The sequence below is a fragment of the Micropterus salmoides genome, unplaced genomic scaffold (genome assembly GCF_014851395.1).
Source record: "Micropterus salmoides isolate LMB-PRFRI ecotype aquatic unplaced genomic scaffold, ASM1485139v1 Ms_hic_scaffold_14, whole genome shotgun sequence".
Lineage (NCBI taxonomy): Eukaryota > Metazoa > Chordata > Actinopteri > Centrarchiformes > Centrarchidae > Micropterus > Micropterus salmoides.
Genome location: NW_024040485.1, coordinates 18,689,609 through 18,713,030, shown reverse-complemented (window position 1 = coordinate 18,713,030; position 23,422 = coordinate 18,689,609). Strand labels below are relative to the sequence as shown.

The 23,422-nt window shown below is 42.6% G+C and overlaps 1 protein-coding gene across 1 annotated transcript in view; it reads right to left on the bottom strand.

Moving 5' to 3' along the window:
* Positions 1-314: 314 nt before the first annotated feature.
* Positions 315-23,422, bottom strand: part of ece2a (endothelin converting enzyme 2a) — a 92,171-nt gene continuing 69,063 nt past the window's right edge. The window contains 2 exon segments of the mRNA XM_038719244.1: positions 315-780; positions 783-1,019. Of these exon segments, the coding sequence (XP_038575172.1) occupies positions 730-780; positions 783-1,019 (288 nt within the window). The 3' untranslated portion in view covers positions 315-729.

Below are 23,422 nucleotides of genomic sequence, written 5' to 3'. Positions count from 1 at the left end.
TACATTTTCACACGTAGGTGACTTTTTGTTTAAATCACTGGGCTTAGGTTGTTCTTTAGGGTAAGTTTTATTAATTTCTTTGATTTGGCACAATCACTTTGTCCTCTTCCCATGTTTAGGGAACCATTTTGTCTATGCAAATTGTGTAAACAGTCTATTCATATAAATAAATACCACATGTCATCTTTTCAGCAGTCTCAAACATGTTTTTTTCTTGGTGGTTCAAGTTTCTTACTGTTTCCTGTACTACTGTGGGGAAGTAACATTTGAAAATGACTGTACATTTGTGAAGTACTGTATTTTTTAAAAATATATTTAAATAGTCTTTAGTTTAACACAGCCATTCTCATCTTGTTGTCTTATCTTAACAATTTCTCAAGTGAATTTACAGTTTACATATTTAGCCGGAGGTGTGTATATACATACACACACCACACACACACCACACACACACGTATATATTTGTCTGGTGGTGTGTAGTCTAAATCCAGTATAAAGTCCACTATTATCATTCCTCACACATGTCCAAAAGATATATTGAAGCTAATTCTTATAAAAATCACATAATAATGACACATTTCAAAAATTTGGGGTAACAGAGGGAATTTCTGTTGTATTTGGGAGGGTGGGGAAATTTGACTCTCTGATGTCATTATCCGATAAAGATCTTACATACAGATCTCTGAGGGATTATGTATTTCTAAGACTCTTTTTGATAATCCAGTTATTTTACAAGTCAATATTAGACAAGTAGTCTTCCTTATCCTCATTTTTGTTGTGGTGACTGCGGTAGGTGGGGGTTTGGCGTCTTCCAGTAGCTTTTTCTCCAAAGCTGCATCTTCTTGGCTAAGCTCCTCTCCTTTGGTCATGACATACACAAAATACTGAAAGCCTTCTCCATAACTGTACTTCTTAATTGACCAGTTGTACATGGTGCGAGCATAGAGGCGTTTCCGGAAGAGGGGGTTGGCGAAGGTTACAGAGACGAACCGTCCTCCAGGCTTCAAGCAGCGACTAATCTGGGAGAAGAACAAAGAAAGAGGAGAGGAAGAGCATTAGAAGACACCACTGCCAACACCCATTATAATTCCCGCCATCAATACCAGCAACCTTTACCGCTACCTGAGCTGCTAGAGTTGAATCATTTGCGTTTGTTACCATCATAGTGCCCTCTGTCTTCACCAAGATCATTTATACACTTAATAATTGAATATAAAAAGCTGACAATGCTTCAGCAGCAAAAGTTTTAGGCATCAACTAACTCACAATCAATGGAACAATTACCTTCAGCCAATTTAAGGCTGATATCATGTAAACATTTCTTGGAACACAGCAAAGTTCATTTTGTTGAATGAATGCATTTGCTCTTAGACAAATACTTGCTGGCTTTAATGGGAAACTACGTTTTATTACAAATAGAGTTTAATTGTTTTAGCTCCGGCCATTGGTTTTGTTATTTATGATAACATTGATCTTACAGAGCTGAACTGCTGAGAACTTGTAGTGGTGACATTTCTAAAAACAGGCCCAACGGGGGAACGAGCATGTGGAGTCTGATGATCAAGAGAGGAATAAGCTGGGTGTTTATTTAAAACTTTTACAATCGACTAACAATTATTTACATTTTTGTCCCATCTATTGCAATTACAATTACTTTGTCGAGTACAAAGTTATCATAATGGACGGCTGTAGCTATGAAAGTAAAACCCAAACCCAAGTTGTAATAAATCGTAGTTTTCCTTAAGGAAAGGCAGTGCTGTGGGAGACACAGAAACAGACTGTGTGGGAGTGAAGGGACAAAATCAGGAGAACACTAAAAAGTGAGCAACAAACCCTTTTTGTATTTCATTCAAACATGGCAACAAGGTCAACATATATTTTAATAATACATTGCTAGGGAATGATTACAGGTATACAACAGAATTAATTAACAAGTTTGCATAAACCTTCTAATAAGCAACAACTACTTTTTAGAGATGTGGACATAACTTGGACTTGAGGCAGACAAGGTGCGAATCTGGTGATTTTAGACTGGACTTGACATAATCAAAAAAGACAACCTGATTTGGACCACTTTGTCTCTGAATGACTTTATATGACCCCAAAGCTGACATTATGTTATAAAAGAGTACAGCAAATTTACTGACAAAGGATGTACTCCGAAGCAGTCAGCAGCCAATCATGACGCGCTCGGTGGTGCACATTAGCAACTAACACACAAAAGGTGACCCTGGTTTATTGTAGTTAGATAAAATTACCATATGCTGTGGTCCACAGCACATGTCTGGCAACAAGTTAGCCTAACATGGTTACTGTTCCTAATTCCAAATGTCTAGGACCAGAAAATCCAAGTTTGGCCTCGGTCTTGACTTGGGATGCCTTCACAGCCAGGACTTACAATGACTTTGTAACCCTTTGGCTAATTCCAGTATAATTACTTTAAACCCACCTTGTTAAAAATGTGCATTAAAAAAACTCCATCAAACTCAAGCAAACTCCATCCACTTAAGATAAAGAGATACAGTTGAAAGCTCTGGAATACAGGACCTAGAGATAAGTCTTTTTTGTTAATTTGAAATGTCAAATGAGCAATCAACACCACATTGAATCTACTGTTCCAAGGGATTAGTTAACTAATAAACACGTAAAAACTGTTCTACAGACATCATTTATGGGCTAATTCATGAAGCCCTAATGTATTGTGAGAAGCTACTGCATGGTCTCAGTGGATGGCTCCATGCCTGGTCTTTAAAAGGTAAAGCTCACATGTAACGGCCATGAAAGCTGCAATGGTAATGTCATGCAGTCAGGACAGAGTAGTAGTAGTGGTCTGTACAGTAAGCTGTGAAGGAGGCACAGTGCCCCCCACGTTTGTCCTAGGGTCTTTAGAGAGAAGATGAGCACGTGTATTCTGCTCATCACACATGATTCATCTCCACCAGCAAGCAGCACGAAATGAATTATTCACGCTCCCACTGTGACATGGAGCAAAAAGCGAGAAGAAGGGTGGAGGGGTCTTGGATATGGGATAAAATGAGTAATATAATGCACAGAAATGGGAGAAAAAGGGTACAGTGCCCTAGGTTAGGGCGTACCTGTCAAAAACATTTCAGAAAAGCAAAAGAATGTAGAGTCAAGTCATGATAGCCATAAAAACATGGAGATATTGTACTCCTGGAGAAAAAAGGAACACTCCACATCAAGTCATCAAGCAAGCATATGTCTGAAATTGTTGAAGAACTTGTGTCCAGTACAGAGATAGGTCCAGGACGTTTGTACATTAGCATAGCACAATTACTATAAGCAGAAGTAAACTGCTAATATCCATCCAAAGTGAAAAAAATACACAAAAAACCTAATTCACAAAATCTTAACAGCCACAGTCACCAGTTGTTTTGCTCAGAGTTACAACATTGTGGGAAAAGGAGTCAACTGCATTGTGCTAAATGTGAATTTTTAAATGCTGAAAGCGGGCAATGCAGCAAGGTGATGTGGGTCAAGAAATAGCTCCAGAATATAAGGTAACTGCTCGTCAGACCACACTGCCACGTTTTTGGTTTCTACAAGTATAAAATAGATGGAGTTGTGAAAGGTAGTGGTTACCCTACTCTTAAGCTTAATTAGCCTAAACAAGTGCTGGACCTCTTCCTTACTTTATACTGATCTTCATATCTGACTCCAGGTAAGGCAGCAAACAAAGATTATAGACCATTTTGTTCCTTAAAGCCAAAATCAAGTTTGGCTACCAGAAGGCTATATGGCCTACCACCATATCAATGGCTTATACTGATTTACTCGCCTTCTGGTTTCAAAAAACCTGGTCTATGCTGTGAGAAATACATTATAAGTAGCTGATTTTAGGATTTCACTGTAATAACTTGTGAGAATAAGCATTGGTCACAGGGTTTTTATCCTAAGCAAAAGGTTGCTGATTTACAATAAACATCTGCTGGCATGTAGGTGAGAGTTTAACATAGACCAATCAAGAGACAGAAACATCTGATGCCACATACATTTGCATTCCTTTCTTAGCTCAGGAAGAGTTTTTGAGTGTATGCTAATACTCATTTGTTCATCCTTCATCTACCATTTGCTGGCTGTTGTTTGCTTTGTACTTGTTCTGTACTTAAGGAGAGGAAATGCTGAGTTCGGGAGAGTAACCGTGCGTTCTCTCCGTGGCCACGTTACATAAAGAAATGATTCAACACATCTATTTACCTCTGTATTCTTTGGGAAGGAATTATTTTCTCTGAAACATATTGAATAATAATTTTTTGGGCCTTATTTTTTATTTTTTTATTCCAGATAGGATATAGAGAGATAGGAAAATAGGGGAGAGAGAGGACAACATGCAGGGCTGGAGTGGAACCCGGGCCTGCCATTCGGGCACTGTGCTTATTGGAGATTTGTTGCTGAGGATGAACATACAGTAAACAAATGTGCTATAAAAACAAATACTGAGCTGAAAGAGGCTACAAAAAGCTAGGGATGTACTGAAATGATATTTACCATTGCATAAATGAAATGTGCTTTTTTCTCAGTGTGTCCCACAGGATTTGGAGAGGGTCTGGTAAATTAAATTACATGTGTCAGTTCACTTTTAATGGACACATGTACATGCCTTTTCTAAAAAGTCAGCCACAGATGGAGTGGATGTGGTAGGAGACAATTCAGCAGAACGGTGTCTGCAAACAGCGATTTTTGCGTCTTTCTCAGACACTTCAAAATGCTTCCACACTGCCGACATGTCAACCTAATTGTTCGGTAAATTTTCTTTGGTCTTTTGACTTATTAGGCTGAATACCGAAAGTGTTTTTTTGCTATTTTCGGCCGATTACTTTCGGTGGCCGAACATTCAGTGCATTCCTACAAAAAGCTCAGCAGAACTGCAGAGATGGGTGTTCTGGTGCTATAGAGGGAATGATGCACAGTACAAAGTGTATTTTGTTTTTCAATGTTAATCCGCTTTTCGACCAAAAGTACAGGGGACTTTTAAGTCCCCAGATCTCTTTTCAAGGAACTAAAAGGTTCCTTTCGCCCACTGTTGTGTGCGTTTCCACCGTGGTCTAAAGACCTGCGAAGATTAGGCAAATTAACCAGTCTGTAGGCCTATACTGCGTACAAAGAGATACACAGGCGTCATTTAGTAACCACTATCCATGAGCAAAATTTATAAATGAACATTAGATTTGATTGGAATATAATGAAAAACTATAGGCTTTGTGTGACCATTAAAAACAGTTTGTGTGGGAGTATAATGAAGAGATGCGATAAAGTTTAAGAGAAAATCGTTACAGTTTGGAAGGTTATTACAACATTTCCAGCCGACAAAAGCTGCAGACCGGCAGCAGGACTCATGGCTGTGTCCGCCTGAGTCGGAGGAGCGTGATGTTTAACAAGCTTTATTACCTACTGTAATCAGCTGTTCTGCTTGTTTGGAGAAGAGAAGACCGACTTCAGTTCTGTAAAAAATCCTGACTGATGAAAACTTAAAACAACTCAGGACCCAGTATTTAGCTTAACTCCATCAGCTGTTCGCTGTAAACACACTACTGCAGTTGGCTGCTATTTCCGAGCAATGCATTTAACGCAACATAGCTACATCTCAGGCGGACATCGGTGAGACGTGTGTGCTATTTGACTGTTGATTGTGATTTATTGGTTTGCAAACAACAGTGGAAAAGAGAAAAACACCAAACAATCTCCAGTTAAAGCCAGTAGCCTTTACTTGCCCATTCAGAATTTCACTGCCAGGCAAGCCCATCCCCCAAAGTACTGGTACATTCGGAAAGTAATAATCCCAAGCAGGGACTTTTGGGGGGTAAAATGAAGACCCCAGAACTAAATTTAGACCCTGGTCCCTCTGTTGGAAACGTGGTGAGTTCCTCCAACGGTTCCTAGTTCCGGGGTATAGTTCCTTTGGTCGCAGCTTTAGTATCCAAAATATATCCAGTTCAAAACTAACAATGAAAAAGGTGAGCATATCCTTACCCTTTCTCAAAAAAATACATTGAGTAAACTGGAGTGGGAGTTAAAGTGCATCATCCTGAGCTCACCCCATCAGCCATTATTCATGACACTGATATGTATGGGTGCACCCTCTGTACCTGTGCAATGTAATTCCAGAGCCTTATGTCACTGGTGACTGGAGGACTGACGTCACTGCAACCTAAGACGACACTGAACTATGGCAAACAACTCAGCTATAACAGTGACTGCCTTACAGCTTGGTTGGCAGTTGGAGGACGGCTTGAACAGTAAATTCTTGTTACGTTTTGGAGCCACACATCACATTTGTGTTTGCAGGATACATTACTGACAGAGATTCTCACACACTGCAGCACGGGTCTGCATATATGCATTCGCTGGAAATCCTTATGTGGAGGAGGATGATGCATTGAGTGTGTGGTGAGTCATATTTATACACATTCTGTATGTATATCAGCACATGCACTATGACAACACTGTGTAAATCATCTACCCACACATTAGAGTGGTTGTAGTATTATGATATGAAGGATCAAAAGTGGCAAGTCTGTTAGGATGTGATATTGCGCTCTGAATGCAACAGATAAACCGCTCATTTTTCAGGATGTGCAGATAAGCTGTAATGTTTCTAAAAATCGCGCACACACACAAAGTGTCCAGTGTAGAGTCTCTCATCTGACTCAAATGGTGGCTGTTAAACCCAAACACTAGAGTAAGGAAAAAGCATCCACAAAACACAGACAATTTTCAACCCATCTACTCTCAGTCAGACATCTGTAAGCTGATCCAAAATGGGCCACAGGGCTTCTCCAAGAGGACAGAGGAAACCACTCACACTCGACTGATACGATTCCTCAACATGTACACACTCCACACTCACACACATAGTATCATGGCCTCTCTGAATTATTTAGTGTGGTGGCGGAAGCTTGTGTCTGAGTGACCTGACTGGTCTTGAGTGTACTGCAACAAAGGTAACATGAGATCCGGAGTTAAGATCCACATGAGGAATTCCAGGTTATCCCACTGCCATTTTATGATGTTTAACATTACTGTAACATAGATTATTAAATCACAAATGGGGTTAGGGTTTCCCTATTTTGAATGAAATTTCGCAACAACAATTCGATGAAATTTGGTACACACATTCATGCCCCCTCAGGATGAATTGTAATAACTTTGTTGACCTCTTAACTTTTCCTCATCATCAGGTCAAATCATTTCAGTTTGTCTGTTACTTTAGTTTATGACGAACTACCTTCAAAACTAATGGCATTACCATCAGCCTTAGCTGTACGTTGTGTTTAGTGCTAATTAGAAAATGTTAGCATGCAAACACACTAAACTACAATGGTGAATAAGGTAAACATTATACCTGCTTGACATCGGCATGTTAGGATCATCATTGTGAGGGAGTTAGCATGCCGACATTAGCATTTAGCTCTAAGCTCTGGTGTGCATAACAGCATGGCCGTCTCTTAGGCTTGTTAAATTTAAGAAACAAAACTGATGATGCAAGATTATAACAAGCTGCAGCTGCATTTTTTTGGTTTTAAAAGCAGCTAAGCTTATTTCCTACATATTTCTTAAAGTGGCAATCAACTTTTTGGTGTATTCTCAGAACGTTTTTTATTATCCAGCTCCTTTTGTGATCACCCCATTAAGAATTAGTTTGGTCCATGTGATACAAACAGTCTTTGTTTTGGGAGAAACAAATGAACTTGTCTAAACCTTTGAAATATTAACTTTGTATATGTCAGTCCAAGTCCCTGCCTGACCTTTCAGCATTAGTCAGAGAGAGAGATAAGCTGTCGATCCAAGGAGAATGACATTTCATCTACTCTGTAGCATCTCTTTTTCCTGGTGTACATCCTCTATTTCTCCTATTCACTGCTTTGTCTTCCTGTCCTCGCTGGACTGCAATAATGCTCATCCTCTGTTATCTCCACTCTCCTCTCTGAGCTCAGGTTTGCCTAAAGATACTGTACACGAGATAACTTATTGTGTGCGGTGGTCAGATGAGGGCAGGGTGGCAGGTGGTCACATCTTACTTTGTGGTTTCACTCAGCAGGACCTTCAAGTTCCATAATCTGGGTTCATCTGAGATTGAAAAGGTATGTATGTTGCTCCTGAGGCAGCAAGCGCACAGTTCATCCTTTCCAATTCTCCTGCATCAATACTGATCCACTAGATGATTTGTAATAGCTGTCCACATCTTCACTACATCAGTTCAGCATTGAAATGTTTTTGGTACTTTTTTTCTACTATTCACTGATCATTTTGTTAAGGCCAAAAATACTCTGAATTTAAGTGTTTTATGATAACAACATTAATCAATGCGTTTGTATCAAATAGACGACAAAAAAACTAATTCATAATGGCACAGATGTTTCATGAAGAAAAACGGTTAAGCATAAAAGTTCACTCATGACCTGGAAGAACTCCAGGAACAGTTTTTCTCCATATCTCACAACCTTCAGCTCTTTAACTTTCCTTCAACTTGATTAGCTGTTGAAGACCATGAGCTAGAAGGTGGTAATTTTATTGATTTACTTTCTCAGTTTCGGGCTCTAAATTGACTTTGAAATTAGTACCTCAAAATCCAATGTCAACTCCTTCCTTCAGTTAACCTTTGACTGCCCATCTGACAGAAGTTACAAAAAGCTGAAAAAGCTCTAGCAGATTATACTGTATGTGCTCTAAATTACACCCATCCTCAAAACCAAAAAAAAAAAAAAAAAAAAAAAAGCCTACCGCCAGGATCAGACGATACCATCACAAGAATGGCACAACCCGAGAGACATGGGGTATCCGGAACATAGCGAAGTGTGGGGTGTGTGACAATTGCTTGTTTTATCCCCTGCAAGTTCTACGACAAGTTCTGTGACGCTGAACAATAGGACAAGAGAACAGTTTTAAGTGCACGACTATTAACACTATTAAATGGTAATGTGAAAGAAGAATCATGTTACTGGTGTTAGTCATGAAGGACGGCAACCTATAACTGGTCAGGCTCCGATGTTGTCTGCTGTGCTTCTAGATCAAGTCACAATAAGAGTTTATGACTCGCTGATCACCTTATATGTCACAAATGTGCTAAAACACTGTGGCTTGTCTACTTAAAAGCCTCCAATGATGGAGGCTTTAGTATGGTGGATGATTATTGAGAGGTGAGCAGAGGTGGATCCTCATGTACATTTGTGTGTGTGCACCCACCTCACTGTGGGTGAGACAGAGTTGATCAGTGGTTAGAGACAACAACAGAGTCCTATCTCTGGTCAGCAGACTTCTACAGGCCCCAGCCTACGGTCTCCTTTAGAGATACTGCACACCCACACACACCCACACACCAAACAAAGCACATATGCATGCACACTAAATATGCACAAACAAAGACACACTTGAACTAGGGCAGAGAGAAAAGCAGGAGGAGGTATGCTTTTTATTTAGGTCATATTTTCAGATCATTTTATAAATTCCCAGCCATCTTCTCTGTGGTTGTTTACTGGTCTTATGCAGCTCTACAGACCCCCTCACTGCAGCTCCCATCCTTCCCTTAAGGACTGTGCATTTGAAACCAACCGCCTCTTCCTTTTCATTTCACCTCACCCGTAGCCTGCAGCCAGGCATGTGGATGGCAAAAACGTGTAAACGTCTTAAGGAAAAAAAGAAACAAAGAGGGGGTGGTTGAGAGGAACATGGAGAAAAGGAGGGCTGGGTGAGAGAATAAAGATGGGAGGGATGGGGGGGAGAAAATGTCTCACTGCCAGTCTCCTAACAAAGCAGATCTGCTCTTCTGCTCTTCCCTCCAAGGGTGCAACAGCCTGCATGGTTTCCTTCATCCCTCCAGTTTTATTCTTCCCCTTTTCTCCTATTCTTCCTTCTCCAAGCTCCGGTCTTCAAGCACCAAGTGTGTGAATGCTATAAGGCACCATCTGCCCTCAAGAAGCTTGATTTTGTAAAAGTATAAATTTGTCTGAGCGAGTGGGCTGTTGCTGCACAACTCAAGTGTCTTTCTCGGGAACATGTTTTAAAAGGACAGTTTGAAATACTTTCTAAAATGTATAATATAAATATAAAAAAGTGTAGGTGCTCCATATGCATTCATACAGACCCATATTACCAGTGATGGATGTGTTGGATTCCCTCTCCCCACCATCCAACTTCCTGCCTCCTCCATTCTGCGCACACACCTTTCTTCCCCCCAAATTTCTCTCCACTACCCTCCTGTCCTCCCCTTTCCTCTCCCAGCCCTGTCAGACCGTACAGATAAATTATACATCAGAGACCTTCTCTCCTTTTCTCTTCTCTCCCTCAACATATATCCACCCTTGCCAAGCTAGGACAAAAAAAAGTGCTTGTTTGTGCTTGAGTGAACAAGCTGACACTGAGATTACTAGCCTTGATACCTTCTTGAATACCTGTTCTGGTGTAAATCTGAGTACAGTTTGTGGGGGCCTGTGGTGGGTGGCTCGGGCTACCGTAGGAAGACAACAACATCCTGCCGTTCAAGTAGGTGCATCACTCCCTCACACCTTGCGTCGTCATGGAGACAAAAGTTTAGTGCTGGTCAGGGTAATGTATGTAGGTGAGAACGGGACACTTCCCAAAACAAAAAAAACACCAGGCAACACAACAGGGAAAACTCACGCCTTCGTTAGGCGAGGAGAATGCCTGGAAAGTTTGGCTAATGAGCAGCACTCATGTGAGAAACAGCTCAAACAACACAGAACTACACTGAATGTTTGCAGTGGAAATAAGCATCGACATGTCACTGGGATTTGAGGCTTTTTCAGTCTGCCGACATGCGCAAATGTGTGTCAGAAAAGTCCTCCTCAGCAGACTAATTAATCGGTTGACTTTAGGTGAATGCAGGAGTTCGAATAAAGACAAAGACGTGATATTTTCTGACAATAAACGTAGCTCAGAACTGATAACCTGGTAGTGCTTGGAGTGCTCCTGATTGTGCGGGAACGGTGAGGTGGGGGGGTGGCAGTGGGGCTGCCGGAGGGGCCTTTACTCCACCATACAACACTTCACAATCCATGACATGCATCCAACACAAAACAATACATTTACAGAGGCAGGCAGAGGGGTTGAAGGAGTGGTGGGATTCTCATTGGCTTCGTGTCCTGCCCCTGGTGCCCCGGGGCGTCGGGGGTGCCGTGGGGTTGGTGACGGCCTTGCCTGATCTGGGGTGGGTTGGCTCCCCTGGCGTGGGGGCCCGCTCTGGACCTAGGGATCTGGGCTTCTGGCTTTTGCTCATTTCTGGGCGGGTGGTGGGGTCCATTGTCTCCTCGCCTGGGCCCTCTTCGGCAGGGGTGGGGCTCCCGCTGCTTCCCCCTGCCGGCTCTCTCACAGTGGCGGCATTCGTGAGTCTCTGGGGCACATGGCCGGTGTTGTCGGGGTGGGTTTTGGTGCTCCTCCTTGGGGGTGGGTGACTGAGGGGGCTGGGTCCCCGTCCGGGGATGAGACCAGCCTCGGGTTCACGGGGCTCGGTCTACTCTCTGCGGAGGGATGCCTCTGGCTGGGCTGGGGGACTGTTGGCCTGGTTCTCCCGTGTTATCGGCAGCGGGGAGCTTCCCGGTACGGCTTTCTGCTGTTCTTCCTCGGGGCGGGACGCAGCTTCCCCGGGACATGCGGTCTGGGGTCCTTTGCGCTTTGGGGGGTCGCGGGGTGCCCTGGCTACTAGGGGTAGGGGTCTCTGGGCGCTGCACGGGTTGATCTGGTTGCGGAGGGCTGCAGTGGGATTGTAGGGCGATTGTCGATGCATCTTGATGCATTGTGGGGGGTTTTGTTTGTTTTTTTCCCTTCCCTGGGCAGGGTCTCTGGATGGCTGCTGGGCGTTTAGTTTGTGCATTGGAGTCCGGGGGAGGCATCTCCTCGTTGGCTTGGAGGGACCAGTTTGCGTCCCTGGTTTGCTTCGTTGGCCTCAGATCCATGCTTCCCCATTTCGGCCAGTTGTTGGACCCCTCTGGATACTGAAATATAAAGTTAGTTTTCGGGATGTGCAGTGTGGGTGCGGGGCAGGGCTGTGCTCTGGTTTATTCTGGGCTTGTGCCTGGAGTTCTCAGCCCTTGACGGGTGGGTGGGTTGTTGGTGACATGCAGCTGAGCTGGTTGATTTTACCTCGTTGCTGGTTTGGCTGGTGTAGCACGGCGGCCTGGGGGCGTGCTGTGCATGGGGGATGTCGGCTGGCGCGGGCGGCCTTAGTTTTTCTGGCGGTTGGCACTTGCTGCTGGGGTTTCTTTCCGCTGGCTTTCGCTATCGTGTTCTGCCCCTCGCTCTCTCTCGTTTGCCCGACCTCTCACGCGGGATTCGCGGGGGGCTGCCGGGCATTGGGTGTCGCCGTGCTCGCGCAGTGCGCGCGTTGGGCTCATCACTTGTGCATTGATGTTTATGATTGCGCGGCCTTTGGGCATTTTGGTTGTTCACTGCGCGGCGGTGGGGTGCTGGATGGGGAGGGGAGCACTGGCGCTGCTCTTCTGCGGGTTACGCCTCTTGCGTTCCGTCGGCATTGCGTCGTCAACTGGCATTTGGATGGTTGTTTTTATTTTTATTTTTTTGTCCGTCTGTTGGTTGGTTCGGGGTCTTCCGCGTTTGCATCGCGGTGCATCTGGGAGTCTTTTTTTTATTTTTTATTAATTTATTATTTATTTTCTTTCTCCCACCTCTATTGGCTACTGGGGTTCTTGCCTGCCTGAGTCGTGGCATCCCACTCTCACTAACAACTACATTCTTTAATAGGTTTATGCGCACACACATGTACACACACACACACACTCTCACACAGACACAAACAAATGTAGGTTGTCCCTGGTAGAATTATTCCTGATGCTTTTCTTTCAGTTACTTATTTAAATTAATTGTTATTATTCCAGCTCTTGTGGCTGTGCTGTGTTGCTTATTTAGTGTGTGTGACTGTTTCTTGTTTTCATTTTTCTCTTAGTTGTCTTACTATGTCAGCTGTTCATTGCTGCTGTTCGGCTGGGTGTCTTTTACTATTATTATTATTTTTATTGATTGTTTGTTTGTTTCTTGTTGTTTCTCCTCCCCAAGCCCCCCTCTCTGTTCTATTGCAGGTTTCTTTGCTTTCTGCAATTAGTGTTTCCCTCTGCTATTCCCTGTTGTCCCCACCTTCCATCCCCCTTTTCTTACAGGTGTTGTCCTTTCTCTGTGTTTGTGCCCCCCCATCCCCATGTCTGCCCCCCTGTCGGGCCCAGTGACAAATCAATACATAATTAATAAATAATAAAACAGACAAAGGAGTATATTATTACTCTCTTGTTAAAGTAAAATCTGTCTGGCACAATATGGTATCCAGGTCATCATACTCTATACCAAGTTGCTGGGCAGGACAGGTTTAAAAAAAACAAAACAAAAAGAACTGGGTCACTGCTGATGCATTTACAAAGTGCTTCTTCAAAATGAAGAAAAGTGAAAGCTTTGCCCCAGTAATTTCCCTAAATATGAGGGAAACTCTTGTCTTCAGGCAAATTTTCAATCGCGTGCCCATGCTGTGAGATGTAATGTTAGTGTCAGTGTGTGTTGTGTGTCGGTGTGAGTGTGTGGACGCCTGTCTAACCAGTCAGCATCTTCGCATTCAGCTGCCACATTCTCCCCTCGTGGCAATCTGGCAAGGCGAGCTAAAATTAAAACCTCCCCTTTCTTTCCTTTTCATTCAAAATAACTGTCTCTGGCTTTTATCTCTCCTTTCTTCTTCATCTCTCCCACTGCCTCCTCACCCTTTCTGCCTTGTATTTCCATTGGGGACCAGAGAGAGGTTTGCTTTAATTACTGAACTACTTTTCACACCAGCGGAGAAAGACAAAGACACACTTCAGCCACCCACACCGCCCACTGTCACGCTCCCAGCATCTTTGCATTGCCTTTCATGCCTTTATACTCCCAGTGTGTGTTTGTATGTGTGCGTGAACATTTGCTTGTGTTTAATTTTGTAAAAACCATGGTCTCTACTTTACAGCAGTCACAGATACAAAGCAGCATTTCACCGCTATCAAATATGCTAAATTAATTCAGCAATCTTTGCTATTCTTGGCGCAGTATGATGAAAAAATGATGCAGACTTTGTGAAAAACTTTGTGCTGCACGGGGAAGGCACAGAGTCAGCGAATGTGTAATTAATAAACTCATCTGCCTTGAACAGTTCAAAACATCGTAAAACTCAGAGGAATTTGAGCCGCAGAGAAACTGGAGCAAAACGTGAGCGGCTGGTACAGTGAGACGTTTGGCTTAGAGGCAGGAGGAGTAAAAGGAGGGAGGGTGTTCCCCTCTTTCTAGCTCACTCCATTTCGCTCCCTCTGCGCCTCTGTTTTCTCAGTCTCTAAATCTGAAGCTACCTTTTAAAGCCCAGGACACTTCTTACACTTACCAAGCCCTCGCTTGCACTTATATGTAATTATCCATTAAGTTGTTGTGGGTAGACTTGCCTCAGCAGCGGGTGGGTAATTAGTCTATTGTAGCCATTCTCTATTTAGCAACACTTGCAGCTCACAATGTACATGGCAGCTTTCTTACTTTATATGATTTGCCATAAAAACTGCTACTGCATATTTAACTGCTTGGGCAGAAATTAAAGTCAATCAACAAGAGAGAGATGCTGTAGACAGATCAGAAAAGCCAAAACAGAAACAACTACTTCAATGGAGTCACTCAAACACTCAAAGCGTCTTTCTCTCCTTTTTAATGGAGAGCCAGAGATAAAGAGTTTGGCAGCAGCTGGAGAAGGAGGGAGACACAATGAGAGAAGCAGAGAAGAAGGGAGGCAGCCAGGGAAGTAAAATGGGCCAGTGTGTCTGGTTGTTAAAGGGGTCTCCCTCGGGATGTGGAAGGGGGACAGGACAGCCCAGTGGAGGTTCCAGCAGCACACAAACATAGTCCAGTCCATTCACTAGGCCAGCAGCACGGGGATACCACTAAAGCTAACTGTTACATGACACAAAATTGGCATCTGAACCATCGCAATACTTCAAAGGCAGCTCTGATGAAATTATTCTGTATTGTTAGCTCTGTTACTCTCGCTTTATTGCTCTCTTTTTTTAAACTACATAACTTGTCAATAAACATTATGAGGATTGTCTGACCCTCATCGTGGTACTGACTACAATGGCACTCAGTAAATAATTCATCTGTAATCATCGCTTTGAATTCCAAATTCTCAGAGTATAAGCCCAACAGGCCATACATTGTACTCCAGCGGGGGGGTTTACTTACTGTAAATGCACTGTCCGTCTGGTTGCTGACTTTGTAAAACACAGCTACCTTGTAACGTTAGCTTGAAGAGAACATGATCAGGCAGGATTTTGCCTGTGTTGAGGCAAAAGCAGGCAGGACAGGAAAATAGGGTGGCCAATAAGGCCTGGGTATTAAGCATAAATTAAGCATGCTAGCCACAGCATTTGACACGTTGAACTGTTTTACTTCAGCTTCTTATCACCTTCATTATGGTCTGTGCACTCACTGCAGCCAAACAGTGTCTCTCTGCCCCCGCTGCTTGTACTATTTCGCCATGCAGATGTATAAAGAAGAATATAATACATATTTCCTGAATGAAAGGTGAATTCCAGCCCCTCTCTCAAACCAGCAGTGTGTGTGGACACTGGACACGTGAAATTGTCCACACACACTGCTGGTTTCTCTTTATGCTCCACAGAACACAACATGAATCCTAAAAGAAAATACAGTAAAGAGGAAGTTCTCGTGTGTTTCTCTGGTGTCGGTTTGTTTTCTGCAAGTTGTGCTGAAAAACAGTAATACTAATTTAGTAAGTGACTGTGGAGAGAATCAGAGGTCAAAACACTTATGTGCAGCATGGGACAGCTTTAGACGTAGGCAGGCCAGTTGCCATAACAACCTGAAAAAAAAAGCACATTTATTCTTGAATTTGGGTGCAAGAAAGCAAATCTGCTCATCTATTTGTTCTATTACAATACATGACATGACATAACTGCCGAACTAGGTTGATTGTTACTAAAGCAAAAAGTGATGCTAATTCTTGTCACTATATCCTCCATTGTCTCCCAACTACTTTACTTGAATTTGTCGCTGCCACATCAGTGCTATTTAGAGGAAAGAGCCTGGGGACAGTAAGCTGTTTGAGTGGCAGTGTGCCCGACTGTAAACCATAACTTTATTTGAGACAATAAAATATTAATCGCCAACAGGGCTCAAAGCTAAATTTACTGTATATACACATTTAAAAATTAGGACCACAGAGATTAACACACAAACATTTTACTGGGGCCAGTATGCCATCAGGGTCATTTATTGGGGCTTGAGCCTGGAGGAAAGCCCTAAATATTAGTAAGAGTATATGCCAGTGCCAGCAGCTGTGTATGTTGGTGTAACAGGACAGAAGGACCAATTAGTGTCAAAGGCTGAAGCCTGCAAGCTTCTTGGTCAGCATGGAGTCCCTTCTGGACTAGTTATACAGCAGTGCTTGATGAAATACTGTGTATCTTAAACTACATGACAAGTGTCACTAGGGCTAACTGTTCACCCGGTTTGATCCCCATTTCAGCAGGATAAATTTGGGTATGAAAGGTAGCAGTGCTTGCCCCTTCCTCTTTGACCAACGAGGTGCCCTCATTTTGACTTTGTCAAAAATAACGCAGGACTGAATTTTACTATGATGGATTTCACAACTCAAGGCGGTTTCAAGAGTGTGAATTGATTTTAATGCTGCATGCAAAAGAATGATTGCCTGGAAGGGGAGGAAACAGACACAAAACCTTAACACACTAGAGTAGCGTTACTGTAAAGACACATGGTTTTAATCAAATGAGCTGAGACAAAAAGGGTCACAGGACTGATCTCAGTTAAGTGTGCATTCAACAGTTGAAACTTACACATGAGAGAAGATGTCCCCGATGACCCGGCCTGTTCAACAGTCTAGAGTAAGGTGTGTTCAATTCATATTATTGTCCCCTATCTGTGCAACACTTCTCTTATCTTTTAAAGAGGTGGAATTATGCTCATTTTCAGGTTCAAAATCTTAATTAGGGGTTGTACCAGAATAAACCTGTTCTGGTACAACCCCATGGTTTGATTTTCAAAAAACACCATATTTTTCTCATACTGCACATTGCTGCAGCTCCTCTTTTCACCCTATGTGTTGTACGCTCCGCTCTTAAGCTACAGAATGATGCATCTTACTTGTACAAAATCTTTGTTGGGAATTGCACATGCGCAGTTCCAAGGTAAGGCCTACTAGCCAATCAGAAGCAGAGAAGGGCGGGTCGTAAGAAACAAGGTAGTGTGATCAAAATCAAAGCCGCTTCAGATGGCTAGTGATGGCAGACTCGTTCATTCAAATCTCATTCATTAAAATGAACTAATCTTTTTTTGAGTCATTTCGTTCATTTCGTTCATTTGAACTAGGCTGGTTATTGTGGCGCTGCAGCCCTCTAGTGGGCGATTAAAAAACAGCGCCGTTCTCAAAACACGGAAGGCTGCCTGGCTTGCTTTATTTGACAAAGTATAATGCACAAATTCACCTCTTGATTACTGTATATCATCATTATATAAATCCCCCTGGGCCCACAACCAAATTCAAACCATGTAAAAACCACAGAAATATGTTGTCAATATGTAATCACCACTACTCCGGCTAAATCCTTCCATTTTCACAATCTTTCCCGAGTAGTATACAACCAGACCAGCCATATAAAGGCTTATGTATATAATTACTATCATTATCTCTGAAGTGCTCATTCATACAGTAGCCTAACGTCCCTATCTATGAGTAAAATATTAATATCAGATTTGCAGTAAATATATTAAAGTATTAAGCTTGATACACTATATGAATAAACACACTAATTAAAATTCAACCAATGTAATAATAATCTGGATCAAGCCACCAAGTTCTTAAAGAACTTCAGCACAGAGAGAGGAACAATGGACAAGGAAGGAAATAAACACATATAAACACAGCAGTTTGGCAGTTCTGAACGCAGAATGGGCCACATCAGGTCCGGATTCTGCAGACAGAGAAACACAAGAGCACATAGCTCTCAAACACTGCAGGTTGTTCACCAGTCACGAGCTGTGAAACAACAGCACGGCTCTGTTGGTAAATAAAAAGGAAAAGTTACGTTGCGCACTCTGGCGGACCTGGATCAGCTGTTAGCTGTTTACAGTGCTAACGCTAACGTTGCTACGTGTTTTAATGTCCGTTTGTTTTGGAGAGGAGACGACCTCTGAGGTAATTCGGCTCCTGGTAGAACCCTGCCAGGGCTCTGAAGTGGAGCGGACCTCGAACAACTCTCATCAGCTGTTAGCTGTAATGTTACTAGCAGGACTAAAGTTACGGTGCGGCTGTGTTAAAACTATAACTTAGCACAACATAACTGCGCTGTAATAACGTTATGCTTTATAAAATGTCACATAATTAACAAAATAGCTATATAATATCAGTCCAGTGACTGTTACCTGACAGCCGACCCACCTCTCATTCTCCGGCGCTGGCAGTCACTCAGCCTGCCGAATGAACGAAAGACTGAGCAGAACCCATGTGAGCGGTGAACAAGTCGTTCATTCCTGCTCCACAGTAGCTGTCACGTGACAAATGAACAACTCAAACCTAGACACCCACAGTTGAGAGTCGTGAACTAATCAATTCTGTTTCCTGTGCTGACAGAGCCCATGCAGCTGACGTGTGAACGTAAGAGTCCAAGATCCTTCACGCATGCGTGAAAATGAACCACTCACTGAGACAACCCGTTCCTCCAGAGTCATACACATGATTAGGTCTTATGAATGAAACGTTCTTTGAACGACACAACACTACTTCAGACTGCGACCGTAACCTAGCAGATGGTATAAGTTACTCAGAAGTCCACAACCACACAACATCATTGTTCCACATCTTACCATCAGGACTAAATGTTAAACTGTTACCAGTGTTCTGACGATCTAAGCTGTCTTGCCGAAAAATTCTACCATAGCGCAGATCGATAGACTCAACTCTACTCGGCCCTGCTCCGTTTTCCATTGCAGTACCCACAGATAGTACGTAGCTTGTCGTCATAGCGACGCCACACACAACTGCTGCGACGTACTGTTCAATGTGACACACATACCTTTCTCTTTCTTAAGTTAAAATGTTTCAACATTCCTCAGAATGTAAAGACATATAAGCGGTATGAAAACCTTCCAGCTGTGTTTTCCTCTGCCGTTGTTGCTGCAGCGGTCTGTGTGACGGCGGGAGCAGAGGGCTCTGTGAGCGGGCGGCTGGCCGGCCTCACACGCTCCTTCCGCGGGCTTCCCCCGCAGCCACTTGCGGAGCTCTTGAACTCCGAAAATATTCAAGTGCATTTTTGTTCCGCCATCACTTCATGTAAAACTGTCAATATTCGAAATCTACACAGCTGATTTCTCACCTCAAAACTTCTCAGAGGTGGATTTAGTGATGAAATTCATACGAAAGTCCATACGAAAACTGTAATATAAAACTTTCTGTTGCTGGCCTCTGGTGCAATGATGATGCAGTGAATAGTGAATATTCTCTCTGACCAATCAGCAGTCTGTCATGTTTTCATGTTACATTTTAGTATCCCTCAGCTTGCTTGGAACCTCGATGGAGGTGAGGTGATACGAAAAAAAGTACCTGGAAGCAGGTACAGGTACAACATTTCTACAATGGAAAACCAAACCAAAGGGCCTCTGCTGAGACTAGCTTGGTTTGAGGGCGTGCCTGACCCCGCTAGCTGCTTGGCAAGCTTTAAGACGCGTTTTCATTGTGACGTCACAAGTAAAGGAAGTGAAGGGCTGGACTACAAACGAGCTGTTTTCAAGCGGTTCAGAGCAGAGCTTTCTGTGGGAGATGGGAACTCCCTTTGGGCTGGACTTTTGGCTTTTTCACTTTGCAAACCTGTTACATGCACAAAAAATATATATAACTCAATGAAGGAGAGGGAAAAAGCCAAAAAGCATAATACCACCTCTTTAACACTGTCCAGATGGGCAATCAGGCAGCACTCTTCTTCTTTCCAGTTATTCTGCCAAAATTATAAAGTTCCACTTGCTCTTCACACAAAACCAGGCAGAGACTCATTAAACATTAGACCATAAAACTGCTCTTTAACTGTGCTACTACTGTCTCATTATACAGCAAGTATTAGAGCCTTCACAGCCAGGCAGAGCTGCAGACTCACGGGAACAAGTGATGGGTTCGAGCCCAGTGTAGTGTGACAGTACTGTATGTGAGGGAGGGAAAGGAGGAACTGGATCTACATTAAAGCAGTGATGGCGAGAGAGAGAGAGAGAGAGAGAGAAACTGTTGCCAGGAATATGTGTTGCCTGCATGTGTATCCCTGTAATACAAATGTAAAAACATTGCTCCATAGTGCTACTAAAATTCAACAGGGTACCTATAAGTGATGAGCTGAAGATGTAGGCCCATATACAGTGTGCGCGCGCACGCACGCTTTCACTTGTCTAACTAGACATCTTCTCAGAAGATGTCTAGTTAGACTCTGTGTGGGCGTGCACATATTGAGCTTGATTGACATCTCCCTCTCTCTCATTTTATTAGTACACAGAGGTTTGTGACATCCCTTCATCGGAGTAATTAAAAACACCTGTGTGGGTGTGCAGGAGTCTTTAATATGACATTTATTTTTCTCACAGTAATTATTTACTAGGAGTTTGTCCAACAGATTTTTTTAGGCTGTTTTCCTAAGATATATGTGAATATCTGCCCCATATCAGACCAAAACATTGACTCAGGGATTCCTACAGCACACACACAATTGATTTCACACTGACTTTACAAGCCATAGAAAGTGGCAGCAAAAGAGCACTCACGACAACGCAATAGCCAAGAAAACCATATAACATAATTAAAAGGTACTCTCCGTCAACAAAGCTGTTGTTGCGAGATGTACTGTACCTGGCATCTTGCCTATGAGGGAGTCTGTGAACAGAGCCTGCCCAGAGGCAAACAGTGTTTACTGGAGGGTGAAAGGCAAAAAGAGAGTTGGCTCCATTGTGATGCCTCTTACTGATTGATGGCTCTACTGGCAAATGCTAAACCAACAGCACGGTAGGCTGGTGTCATTACAGACACATAGGATTGTTATTTAACATCATACCAAGAAAAGTAGATGAGGAAAGGAGATGGGGAAGCACTGAGCTGGGTAGGTTGGGATGTCTACACTGATTGACTGACTACTGGTTGGCTCTTGCAGCTCCGAGCTGTTTTTCCTACTTCCACCTGGTTGGTCTGGACTCCCACAGTGAGTAAGTAGCAGTCACTGTAGGAGTTGATGTTGAAGTGACTGGAGTGGGACTGAGTCAGCGGCGATGAGGCTTTAATCCAAATTTAACAGCCAGAGGAATTCCCTGGCTGTTGTACTACAACTTCAGGACTGACAGTGCATCATAAAAAAGAACAAATACTGACAATACCTCAAAGCTTACAGTGCGAACGCGCACGCACATACCCCCCACAACACATGTGGTCCAGCATCCCCACATGTTAAATCATTTTGGTGAATGCAGCTAAATACACAGCTAGTTTGGTTAGCCTGCAACTTCCCATAGCTGTAGATCCCTACGCAGCTAGCTGCAATAGCTAATCCATTGGTCTAATTTCTGTGTTTAATGCGGTATGGCATTTGAAATGATTTAAATAAAATTTAAATTAACTTGAAAAGGTTAAGGAGGCTCATGCTGCTTTCCCAAGTGTACATTCTTTTGCCAAGGGTCATGTTTATTGAATCTCTACAGATGTGGCAAATGCAAAATTAGCTGATGGTTGGAAAATACTGAAATTTCCCTTCAAGGGCAACACACACTATATGTATGGATGTGTGTATGATGCATGTCAAACACTTCTCAATCATCAAAGGCTTTGGGTCCTTCATCTTGCAAATCCTTTGGTAAAATTACATAAAAAACAAAACCCGGAGGCAATCATTATCATGTATTCATACAATAACATAATTCATACCGCTCAACTGGAAATGCGTGTGTGTAGTTTGGAAATCAAAAACAAGAAACTGCTGAGATTTGACCTAAATTTATATTCAGCTTTCATCAACACATCTTATTTTATATTTTAACACTAAAAAAAACTGCGACTGACTGCTTATTATCGCAAGTGTTCACTGCAGTTACTTCATGTTCTGTTTTAAATAAAGAACAAGATTCAGTCACAGGTCAGGTCTGATCAGGTCAGGGAGACAAAAGTGTTGTGGCGTAACCCTCAGCCCCCAATGAGCTTTTGCCTGAGAGGCACTTGATACTGAAGATGCATTTGAGGCCTAAATATAGACCACAACACGGATTTAACTATGTATCACGGTCATGACTTGTTTATTGTTGGATCTTTAAACAATAAATTATTTACCTCCTGTCTTTCACTCCTTTTTCTCATTCTAAGAGAAAACAAGAAGACCTCTGCTGCTGCCGCCTGCTTGTCGTTTTACTGTAAGAGCTTTCTCTCCACAGCTGTACTATTGTAACAGACAGATCAGTATTCCAACCACATTTTGATAAGTTATGTAACTTTGCAAACTCTGTCCTCCCGTGAACAAAACAAGAACAAACTGTGATTTGCCTCTAGCAACTGGAGACTTTTCCTTCAGTCACTTCACTTTACTTCTGAACAGCTGAACAGGGAGATCAATATGATCGCGATGATGCTAATGTTGACATCCCTGTGGGGCATAATACTTAAATCCAGAAAATAATCAATAAATAAAACGTAATCTATGTATGATGTTATTGCAGAGTAAATGTAAATCTATCTCAAGCAAGTTAGTTAATTACAGCTTCATGGAGTTGTGTGGAAGGGAGGAAAACCAATAAATAAGTCACGGTTCAGTTTAGGTAATGGTTAGTAGTGTTGTAAAGTACATACATTATAGTCAATAGGATGACATCAAATTTAATTGCAAATCAACTGATGTAATGTTGTCAAATATGCCTTTAGTATAGTTGACTACATATTTTCACAAATGCACATTATCCTGATTTCTATGGACAGTAATGACAAACAACATCAAGAGTGCTTTTCCCAGAGCTAATCCCAAAGGGGACTGAACAAATCCCTTCGCATCTTGCCACCGGCATCAAAGCTGCAGAGTGTAACACTGCACATCAAAGCCTGAAACAACTCTTAAAAAAATAAATAATCAACAGCTGACAAGCTGAGTGCCTAAAAAATGCCTCGAAAAATAAAATCCACCTCATTCCTTTTTACGGTGTCTGGCCCAGCCAGTGAATAACCACAACAAACAATCAAATGCCCACTGCTGTGAGCTGCTTTGTCCAACCTTAAAATGTCACATCCAATTCAGCAGACACTCAATAGTGTCCTGACTCACGCTAAGTACTAGTGAACTGTTGCTATTATTTGGGAGCTATTTTTGTGGTTGATCCTGCGGGCAGAATATGCAGCTTGTAG